The 11,688-nt window shown below is 48.1% G+C and overlaps 1 protein-coding gene across 2 annotated transcripts; it reads left to right on the plus strand.

Moving 5' to 3' along the window:
- The first annotated feature begins 206 nt into the window (after positions 1–206).
- Positions 207–11,232, plus strand: LOC140386543 (nuclear factor 7, ovary-like). 2 transcript variants are annotated; one of them, XM_072468963.1, is made up of 6 exons: positions 207–567; positions 3,296–3,486; positions 3,930–4,025; positions 6,712–6,945; positions 7,491–7,513; positions 8,691–11,232. In XM_072468963.1, the coding sequence occupies exons 1-6, from the start codon at positions 261–263 to the stop codon at positions 8,860–8,862; spliced, it is 1,023 nt and encodes a 340-aa protein (XP_072325064.1). In that variant the 5' UTR covers positions 207–260; the 3' UTR covers positions 8,863–11,232. The 2 variants fall into 2 exon arrangements, with proteins under 2 accessions (XP_072325064.1, XP_072325065.1); XM_072468964.1 differs by having other exon boundaries at positions 3,933–4,025.
- Positions 11,233–11,688: the final 456 nt, after the last annotated feature.

Here is an 11,688-nt window from a genome sequence, read left to right on the forward strand (position 1 = left end):
GATGGCCATTGGCTGGTACTTGGGTGACACAAATGTTACTTACCGATTGTCTGCACAAGCCCAGATGTTTTCTGAGTCACCCTGCATGTCGAAGAGGACAGCTTCGGGATCTGGGAAATTGCAAATAGTGATAAAGTGATTTTGTTCGTCCTGAGGTGGCGAAGTCTGGCGATACATAAATGCACATCTCTCGTTTCTTCCAGGTCTCGCACCCTGCTTCCTTGCTACCTGCAGTGGGAACCTCCAAGCTATCGGCAGCGATGGCCGAGTGCCTGAGCGATGATGAGAATGGAGCAGCCGAGGGAAGCGTTTTTGGAGTAGAGCTGACGTGTGGTGTCTGTATGGAACTCTACCGGGAGCCTGTGCGTCTGCCCTGTGAGCATAGCTTCTGCGGTGCCTGCATCGAGCAGGTCTTTGCGACTGTGGAGGTGGGGGAGGATTACCGGTGTCCTGTATGCAGAGAGACCTACCCAAGCAGGCCAGTCATGTCGAAGCATCTCGTCCTAGTACGGCTGGTGGAGGCCTACAGCAAGATGATGAAAGATAAACGGTGTTATACACAGCCAGGTAAAGCACAATTTCCCGTACCTTTTTTATTGCCCCCCCTCACCCAGATGGGATCCTTCAATAATTGAGGTTCAGTTGGTTGCATTTCTCACAACCTTGGAGTCAGCAAGTTGTTGAATTGAGTCTCCCTCCAATGATTGGGACCGTGAACCAGGTTGACTCCCCCAGTGCCAGTACTGAGGGAGTGCTGCAGTGTCGGAAGATCATTACTGAGGGAGTGCCGAGGGTCGGTACTGAGGGAGCGCCGAGGGTCGGTACTGAGGGAGCGCCGAGGGTCGGTACTGAGGGAGCGCCGAGGGTCGGTACTGAGGGAGCGCCGAGGGTCGGTACTGAGGGAGCGCCGAGGGTCGGTACTGAGGGAGCGCCGAGGGTTGGTACTGAGGGAGCGCCGAGGGTCGGTACTGAGGGAGCGCCGAGGGTCGGTACTGAGGGAGCGCCGAGGGTCGGTACTGAGGGAGCGCCGAGGGTCGGTACTGAGGGATAGCGCGCCGAGGGTCGGTACTGAGGGAGCGCCGAGGGTCGGTACTGAGGGAGCGCCGAGGGTCGGTACTGAGGGAGCGCCGAGGGTCGGTACTGAGGGAGCGCCGAGGGTCGGTACTGAGGGATAGCGCGCCGAGGGTCGGTACTGAGGGATAGCGCGCCGAGGGTCGGTACTGAGGGAGCGCCGAGGGTCCATACTGAGGGAGTGCAGCAGTGTCAGAGGGTCGGTACTGAGGGAGTGCCGAGGGTCGGTACTGAGGGAGTGCAGCAGTGTCGGTACTGAGGGAGCGCGGAGGGTCCGTACTGAGGGAGCGTCGTAGGGTCCGTACTGAGGGAGCGTCGCAGGGTCCGTACTGAGGGAGCGTGGCAGGGTCAGTACTGAGGGAGCGTGGCAGGGTCAGTACTGAGGGAGCGTGGCAGGGTCAGTACTGAGGGAGCACTGCATTGTTGATGGGTCAGTAGTGAGGGAGCGCTGCACTGTTGGACGGTCAGTACTGAGAAAGTGCTGCAGTGTCAGAGAGGTCAGCACTTGGGGAGTGCGAAATTGCCAGAGGTTCACTACTGAGATAGCGTTGCATTGTTGGAGGGTTCGTACTGAGTAGCTGCACTGTCGGAAGGTCAATATTGTGGGAGCTCCGCACTGTCAGATGGTCAGTACTGTGGGAGCGCCGCACTGTCGGAAGGTCAGCACTGAGGGAGCGCCGCACTATCGGAAGGTCAGTACTGCGGGAGCGCCGCACTGTCGGAAGGTCAGTACTGCGGGAGTGCTGCACTGTCGGAAGGTCAGTACTGAAGGTGTACTGTAGTGTTGCATATTCCTGGGAGGTGGATGCCGCAGGCTGACCAGAATTAATTGCCCATCCCTAATTGCCCTTTAAATTGAGTCGCTTGACTGGCTGTTAAGAGTTAACCACATTGCAGTGGGTCAGGTATTGCAAGTTGGCCAGACTGGGTAAGGTTGGCAGATTTCCTTCCCTTATGTTACGACAATGGAAACATGGGACTTGGTATTTTATTCCGGATATATTAGCTGATTAGTTAAAATTCCCTAGCCGCCATGGTGGAATTTGAAATCTACTGTCTGCAGTTTTAGTCAAGGTCTCTGGATTACCAGTCCAGTAACGTAACCTGGGTGGCAGGGTGGCTCAGTGGTCAACACTGACGCCTCACAGTGCCAGGGACGTGGGTTCGATTCCGACCTCGGGTGACTGTCTTTGTGCAGTTTGCACTTTCTTCCCGTGTCTGCGTGGGTTTCCTTCAGGTGCTCTATTTTCTTCCCACAGTCCAAAGATATGCATGTTAGGTGGATTGGCTCTGCTAAATTGGCTCGAGGTGGAGTTACGGGGTAGTGTGCTCTTTCAGAGGGCTGGTGCAGAATCGATGGGCCAAATAGCCTCCTTTTGCTCTGTAGTGATTCTATGATAACCACTAAGCTACCATCCAGAAAGACAAGGGCAGCAGATACATAGGAACTTCACCATCTGGACATTCCCTTCCAAGCCACTCACCATTCAGACGTGGAAATATATCAGCTGTTCCTTCACTGTCACTGGGTCAAAATCATGGAACTCCCTCCCTAACAGCACTGTGGATGTACCTATACCTCGGGGGCTGCAGTGGTTCAAGAAGCCAGTTCACCACATTCTCAAGTACAACTCGGGATTCGAAATAAATGTTGGCCGAGCCAACGATGCCCACATCATGTAAATGAATTGAGAAAAAAGTCCACAGTACTGTTAGGAATGGAGTTCCATGATGTTGACCCAGCGAAGTGAAGGAATGGCTGATATATATCCAAGTCAAAATGATAAGTGACTTGGAGGGGAATGTCCAGGTGGTGAAGTTCCTATGTATCTGTTGCCCTTGTCCTTCTGGATGGTAGCAACCGTGGGTTTGGAAGGTGCTGCCTAAGGAACCTTGGTGAGTTACTGCAGTGCATCTTGTAGATGGTACACACGGCTGCCATTGTGCGTTGGTGGTGGAGGGATTGAATATTTGTGGATGGAATGATGATCAAGCGGGGCTGCTTTGTCCTGGATGGTGTCGAGCTTCTTGAGTGTTGTTGGAGCTGCATTCATCCAGGCAAATGGAGAATATTCCATCACACTCCTGACTTGTGCCTTGCAGGTGCCAGACAGGCTTCAAGGATCCAGGAGGTGAGTTACTTCATGTCTGTCCCTATCTGCGTTTGATATTTCACTTCATTTTTTTTATTGAGAATTCTCTTTTCATCTCCCTCTCTCTCCAGAGAAGGCGGGGGATTTTCATGACGCCACCGAGGGCCCTTTAGGAGCGAGGGGCTGCCGGCTTCATCATGAAGAAGTGGTAACTCATTTATGCTTCGAGGAGTGGGAGCTCCTGTGCCCCTTGTGCGTATCGAGCGATTGCCACAAGGGCCACACCGCCAAACCACTGATGGAGATTACCAAAGATTGGAAGGTAAAGCGACAGTCAGGGGATCCTACAGGCTCCGGGAGTACATTGGTGGGGAATATTTGCCAATGGATATAATGCTTACATTAGTTTGCCTCATTTATATGTTCAAGTTGAGTGTGGATGACGCCTGGGAGGGGGGTTAGTGTTGTCTGTGTGCTGCATTAATGCTGTGGCTGTGCTGCATTGATGTATCTTATGTGCACCGTTACCTCCATGTTTCTTTTGAGTTTTTCCTGAGGTCGTGTCGGCTTTTGTGCTTTGTTCGCTCGTGATTTCAATGCTGTGCTGCACAGCGTTACGGTGGGATTTGTGTGCTGCAACCATGCAGCGTTTGTGCAGTTAGCACGTCCCAGTGTTCGTTTGATTGATGTCTCCGCAAAGTATCTCAGGATAACAAAAGCACTAATACAAACTTGTTTTATAAAATGAAAGTCTTTCATTCTTAGAAGATGCTGCCAGATATTGTTGAGGGTTTGGAAGAAACTCACGCAAAGTTGTCTGTACAGATCTTGCAGTACACTGAGCTGGAGGAGAAAGCAAAGGTGAGATAATCCTTGTTTGTTATCTCTGCCATTAAAAGCCATGTTTGGTGGTTCGTCTGAAAAAAGATACATATCTCAAACTAATGGACCGCTTTCAGTGAAACCTGGTCAGAGATTCGATACGGCCCAGGAAGAACTGATTGGTTGTTGATTCAGATGTGGATCCTGGGACATTATAAGTTGATGATTCAGAGAGGGGGAGGGATATAGATTACTTTTTCTTTTGAAATGTTTTGATTTGTTTGATTTTTGAATGTTTTTGATTGTTTTCAAATCTTGTGGATTGCTTCAGGGCTGTGCTGGAATTTGTCACTGCAGAGTTTTCAGAGCAGGTTGCTGGAAATGGATAGACCTGCAAAGTCCATAGAGATTTGGATCGTTACCAGTACATAAAATTTGTAATATATCTGAAATGGTGAAGGGAAACCTGGTTGTAAATTCTACTGACATGTTTTATGGGGCACAAAAGTCAGCCAGAAGTGCATTAATTGTTAGTATGTAGTTCTAATGTTGAGTTAGAACAGTGTGGCGGAGGTATACGCTTTGTTGATTGTCTGCTTCACTTGTCTCATCTGCGACTTTAAACCATAAATCAATTAATTATACTGTGCAAATAATAACTGTGCTCAATACACAGGCCACACATGCTCCCAAGTGTTGCTAATCCAAAAGCCCTCAGCTTGATTAAGCATGGTAGCATGAATGTGAAATTGGCTGAGTGATCAGAAACAGAGAGTGGTGGTGAATGGTGGTTCTTCAGACTGGAGGATGATTTACAGGGGAGTTCCCCAGTCATAGGAACCCTGCTATATATTACTGGCCTAGACTCGGATTACTGGCTGCAATATCTAAATTTGGAGATTTGCACGTGTTGTGAACTTTGAGGAGGAGTGTAGAACTTCAAAAGGCACACACAGGTTGGTGGAATTGGCAGGTACTTGACAGATGAAATTCAATGCAGAGAAGTATGAAGTGATTCATTTTGGAGTCGCAGATGACTCCAGCACAGAAAAGACTCTGGCCCATTTGTCTGTGCCAGTCAAAAAGAACCACCTAAGTATTCTAATCACATTTTCCAGCACTTGGCCCATAGCCTTTGATGCCTTGGCATCTCAAGTGCACATATAAATACTCAAATGTTATGAGGGTCCCTGCCTCCACCACCCTTTCAGGCAGCAAATTCCAAACGCCCACAACCTCCTCGGTAAGAAAGATTTTCCTCACATCCCCTCTAAGCCTCCTACTCCTTACCTCAAATCTATGCCCCTTGGTCATTGATCCCTCTACCAAAGGGAAAGGTTTTTTTCTGTCTACCCTATGCCTCACATAATTTTATACATCTCAATCATGTCCCTCCCATCAGGGCTGATTTAGCACAGGGTTAAATCGCTGGCTTTTAAAACAGACCCAGGCAGGCCAGCAGCGCGGTTCAATTCCCGTATCAGCCTCCCCGCCGGAATGTGGCGACTAGGGGCTTTTCACCGTAACTTCATTTGAAGCCTACTTGTGACAATAAGCGATTTTCATTTCACAACCCGAGTCTACCAATTTCTCTTCATAACTAATACTCTCCAGGCAACATCCTGATAAATCTCCTCTGACCCTTTTGAGTGCTATCATTTGGGTAGACAATATAAAATAAGGGTAAAATTCTTCAGGGGGTGCTGGAGCAGAAGGACCTGGGTATATATGAGCATTGATCATTGAATGTGGCAGGATAAGTTGAGTATGTTGTTAATAAAGAAAATAGTATACTGGGCTATAGAAATAGGAACATAGACTTCAGAAGCAAGGAAATTATGATCAACCTGTTCAGCCTCAACTGGAACATTGCATCCAGTTCCGAGCACCACATTTTAGGAAGGATGTGGAGGCATCAGAAAGGGTGCAGAAAAGATTCATGAGAATGGTTCCAGAGATGAGGAGATTCAGCTACACTGATAGATTGGAGAAGCTGGAGCTGTTCTCCTCGGGGGAAGAGAAGGTTGAGAGGGGATTTATTTGACCAGAATGTTCAAAATTATGATGGGTGTAGTTTGGGTAGATAGGGAGAAACTGTTCCCACTGGTGGAGGGGCAAGAACCAGAGGACACAGATTTAAGGTAGTATTGTAGCGACTACTAAGGTATTTATGGTAAGATGTAGAGTAGCAAAGTAAAGACACTCTCAAAGCTTATCTATAGCTAAATCAAGCAAACATTATCACCAGTATACATGCAGGGGAATTGACCTCTGCTATGCCTGGAAGGCGCCTCAACTTTCGTTCAGAGTATGAATTTATTAGTCGCGTTTGTTCAGCCAGCTGCCTGTTTCAACATACCGCCTCCTTTGTTCTCCATAGTTCTCGTGGACCATAAGACATAGGAGCAGAAGCAGGCCATTCAGCCCATCTAGTCTGCTCCACCATTCAATGAGATCTTTGTGATCTGGGACTGGATTCTCCGTTGCGAGTCCGCCCCCCCCCCCTACTGTCGCTGGCGAGAGCGGCAAATTTAGCCACTCTGTTCGTTGGCGATGTGTTGGATTCAACAATTTTGAGGGGGGTCCTTCAAAATATTAGCTAAAATATACTGGAAAATAAAATGATTCTTGAAAATTATTGAATTTGTAGAAATATGGGTAAATTATAAAATTAGTCCTCCAGAGTTAACTGACTGACTGACTGTGGTGGTTTAAATGTGCACAGGGTGAGATCTCGGAAGCCAAGGAAAAGACCAAGGACCAGATTGACTGCCTGATCGAGTTCCTACAGAATGAGAAGGAACGGCTGATGATCGACATGCAACATGTTGGAAATAGCCACCTGGACTCCATCCACGGACTGCAGGCTCAGACCACTCACAAGCTGGAGGACTGCAAGAACACAATTGGCTCATTTCAGGAGGCATCTAGGGTCCAGGACGAGTTTACTTTTGTCAAAGTACGACTTCCCCATGGTCCACGGATTCAGTCTTATGATCTGTTTCTGTCTCTGTCTCTTTGTGACTCCGTTTTCTCTCCTCTAGAAACGTGTCCTATCTCTATTCACGAATCTCTCCTGTGGTCTAATTTAAAGTGCTGCATTTTCATGGCTATATTCCGTCCGTCTCTTCATGTTTCAGCTCAACTGTCATTTTTAATTATTCAATTACCTGTGGATTCCTGGTATTAGATTTTCTCCACCTCTCCCCACCTCATTCCCAATTCTCCTACAGTGGTGGAGCAGAGGGAAGGCAGGCAAACTGCCTACAGACATCATGAATGATGCTCAAAGCTGGGCAACGCTCTCCTCATCTCTCTCGTTCTTCCCGCCTCGCTCGTTCTCCCCGTCTCACTTCCTCGCTCTCTCTCTCTCTCTTTCTTTCTCTCACTTCCCCGGGTGGGCGGTGTAAGCGGTTGGTGGGTGGCTCTGCTAGGGAGCATGTATAAATATGTGTATGAATAATTCTAGATGACGATGGTAATGTATCATTCTTTGTATTCCAGGATATGATGGATTTTATGCAGAGGTAAGATTCCTCATCTTTGTACAGTCAGGGAATAAGATAGTTAGGTAGGGAGTATCAGGGACTGGGATATAGATGGGGAGAATAACAGGAAATGTGTGAGTTAACACGGAACATCAGGAATGTGTTAGTAAAACAGGAAATATCAGGAATGGGTGAGTTAATAGGGGAGACCAGGAATCGGGAGAGAGACGGGCGTAAAAGCAGGGCATGCCGAGTTGGACAGTGGCATTTTCCGCTGCCGTTTCCGGAGGATGCGTGGGAAAGGTGGCAGGGTTGGAAAATCCAAAAGTGGTTTAACAAGGGCGGATATCCCTGATTGACTGTCCCCACCCCCACCAATGATGTACCAGGAATTCCATTTGCATAGATTTAAATATAATTAGCAGGATTTACACCGAGTAGCCCACTCCACTGCCCCATCCCCTCACGCCAATGTGAAACACAACTGTCCCCTCCCCCCACCCTGCCCAATGACGTGCACCTAGTGAGCAGAACCCTCCAGAGACACACCAATGAGTACAGCCTACAGCCCCCAGAGGGGAGATTTATCCTGCGGAGGTCATGTTCTGTGAGGCTGTTGTTGTGGGTGGGTTGGTGGCAGTAGGTGGGGGAGAATTCTGGGAGGTTTTAAAGTTGAGGTGTCCCTTTTAAAAGCCTGATGGGCCGGGCATTAAATTGTGAGACCTGCCCCATAACTTTTATTCCACTGAGTGGCTAAGTAAATGGCGGAGGAAGCCAGCCTTGGGGCCGGCAGCTTGCATTCCACCCTGCCCTGTTTTCCACTGAGAGAGTGGCAGAGAAGCACAAGAATAGCAGCTTTTTCAAAACTGTCCCAAGTTTTTTTTCATAAACTGAATTCAATTCGTGAAGCTGCCACACCTGGATTCTGAGTGATGTCAGTCGGATTGGGAAGGAGTCGGGGAGACGAGCCAACATTGTTGGCTGGATTATTCACACTGCCTCAGTGATCCGCGTAGACGTCAAATGGGTTTTGAGGGAAGAGGCTCAATTGGAGCATAAACGACAGTACAGAGCAGATGACCGAATGGCCTGTTTCTGGGGTGGGGAGGGAGGAAGCAATGTAATTCTCTGTAATTGTTGAATTACTGTACATCACGGTCTTGTATTCAGAGGAGACGCTGCCATCTCACCCACTTCTTTACATTTGATCTGACAGGATGGAAACACTGGTAATCTCCCCAGATGATGAGATTGTTCACCCCACCCTGAATTTCAATGGAATCCATTTACCTTCAGTACTTGCAAATTGGATAATCGAAGATGCTGAGGAAGACTCCGACGATGATGATGATGAAGATTCCTATTCATTGCAGAATATATTTGACTGAAACCAGAACCATGAGAATTTCACGCCGAGCATCCTGGCTCAACACTATTTCCATATTGTAAATTCTGCTTAATTCTGTGAAGTCACTACCGTACTGCACTAGGGATATTCGCCGATGAACGTGTAGCTCCATTGTCACTGCTCAATTTCTAAAGCAGTCCCATGTTCAAATGCAGCAAGTCCTGTACAACATTCAGGCTTGTGCTGATCTTTGGAAGTAATATCTGTGCTACACAAGTGCCAGGCAATGGCCATCTCCAGCAGGAAAGAATCTAACCATCTCTCTGACATTTCAGTGGCCTTGCCATCACTGAATCTCTCCACTTTCAACATCCTGGGGGGTTATCATTGACCTGAAACTGAACTGGACCAGCCATATCAATATTGTGGCTCCAAGAGTAGGTTAGAGGCTGGGAATTCTGCAGCAAGTAACTCACCACCAGATTCCCCAAAGCCTGTCCACCATTTCCAAGGCACAAGTCCGAGAAGCTCTACACTATTTAGGACAAGGCAGCCCAGCTTGATTGGCAGCCCACCAACCACCACCAATATTCACTCCCTCCACTACCGACGCACAGCGGCAGGACTGTGTGGCGTCTACATGATGCACTTCAGCAACTCATCAAGGTTCCTTCAACAGCACCTCCCAATCCTGTGACCCTAGCACCAAGGACAAAGGCAGAAAATACCAGGGAACACCACTGCATGAGTTGCCCTCCAAGCCACCACCCTGACTTGAAAATATATTGTCCGTTCCTTCACTGTCACTCGGCCAAAATCCTGGAACTCTCTCCCTAACAGCATAATGGATGGACCTACAATACATGGACTGCAGCGGTTCAAGGCAGTGTACCACCACCATCTCAAGGGGCAGTTAGGGATGGGAAACAAATGTTGGCCTAGCCAGCAATCCTCACATTCTGTGAACAAATTTTTAGAAAAAGACTTTAATACATAGAAAGCCATATATTGTTGCTAGCAGAAAGCTGGGAGGGCGCAGCGAAGTGGAACAATCATTCTTCTGGTAAACTGATTTTCACTGGTGAGTTTCAATCAGCTAGTAACATCAGAATTTTCCATGTTCTACCAGACAAACTGACCTCCTAACACCACAGTTCAGATTGGGGATTGTTTGGTGAAATATGGAACGTCTCTAAGACAGTCAATTTTCTCGGTGGAATAGTGGGGCTCCACAGAGGAAGGAGCTCAGGCACAGTGTAGAGGGAGCTTTACTCTGTATCTAATCCCGTGCTGTCCCTGTCCTGGGAGTGTTTGATAGGGGCAATGTAGAGGGAGCTTTACTCTGTATCTAATCCTGTGCTGTACCTGTCCTGGGCGTGTTTGATGGGGACAGTGTAGAGGGAGCTTTACTCTGTATCTAATCCTGTGCTGTACTTGTCCTGGGATTGTTTGATGGGGACAGTGTAGAGGGAGCTTTACTCTGTGTCTAACCCCGTGCTGTACCTGTCCTGGGAGTGTTTTATGGGGACAGTGTAGAGGGAGCTTTACTCTGTATCTAATCCCGTGCTGTACCTGTCCTGGGAGTGTTTGATGGGGACAGTGTAGAGGGAGCTTTACTCTGTATCTAACCCCGTGCTGTACCTGTCCTGGGAGTGTTTGATGGGGACAGTGTAGAGGGAGCTTTACTCTGTATCTAATCCCGTGCTGTACCTGTCCTGGGAGTGTTTGATAGGGACAGTGTAGAGGGAGCTTTACTCTGTATCTAACCTTGTACTGTACCTGTCCTGGGAGTGTTTGACGGGGATGGTGTAGAGGGAGCGTTTACTCTGTATCTAACCCCGTGCTGTACCTGTCCTGGGAGTGTTTGACGGGGATGGTGTAGAGGGAGCGTTTACTCTGTATCTAACCCCGTGCTGTACCTGTCCTGGGAGTGTTTGACGGGGATGGTGTAGAGGGAGCGTTTACTCTGTATCTAACCCCGTGCTGTCCCTGTCCTGGGAGTATTTGATGGGGACAGTGTAGAGGAAGCTTTACTCTGTATCTAACCCCGTGCTGTACCTGTCCTGGGAGTGTTTGATGGGGACAGTGTAGAGGGAGCTTTACTCTGTATCTAACCCCGTGCTGTACCTGCCCTGGGAGTGTTTGATGGGGACAGTGTAGAGGGAGCTTTACTCTGTATCTAACCCCGTGCTGTACCTATCCCAGGAGTATTTAATGGGGACGGTGTAGAGGGTGCTTTACTCTATCTAATTCATGGGGTGTTGATGCTAAAATTGAGCACAAGTTGGAAAGGGTTCCATGTACCGTGCAAATATCCATCCCCTTCTGAAGATCACTGAACCAGAAAAATAGTCTCCCTGCGTAAATTATATATTGTTGTGTCATAATTAAATGTTAGTGATTGAGTGTTCCAACGTGTTTGAATATAAGACCTGCATCTAAGCAAGTGGCTCAGGGATGTTTATATATAGAAAGCAGATATTTCAATGTGATCTACAAGCTGGAGTCTAATCGAGGGGTTTGTTTGGAGTATATATAAGTGGGGTTTCAAAACTGGGATCCGCGAGAGACCTCCAGGGGTTCCACAGAAGCTCAGGGAGCCAAGAGATCAAGATTGGCAGAAGGCCAGTAATTTTATTAAACCTGCCTCCAAAAGAGTGCCCAAAATAAAGTGGGCGCAAGTGTAAATTAAAGAACATTACAGCAAAGATGTGAAAAAAAGAGGGGGAGCAACAACCACAAATCAGGGAAAAATTACAAAAAATCAAATTGCCCAACCTGAGGTCGGCCTCTCTGAGCATTGGCTTCCGATAGGTTGAGTAGCCAGCTTGTGTGGAGACCAGGCTCTGATTGGCCAATTTGACTT

Source organism: Scyliorhinus torazame, chromosome 12 (assembly GCF_047496885.1).
Source record: "Scyliorhinus torazame isolate Kashiwa2021f chromosome 12, sScyTor2.1, whole genome shotgun sequence".
NCBI classification, from domain to species: Eukaryota; Metazoa; Chordata; class Chondrichthyes; order Carcharhiniformes; family Scyliorhinidae; genus Scyliorhinus; species Scyliorhinus torazame.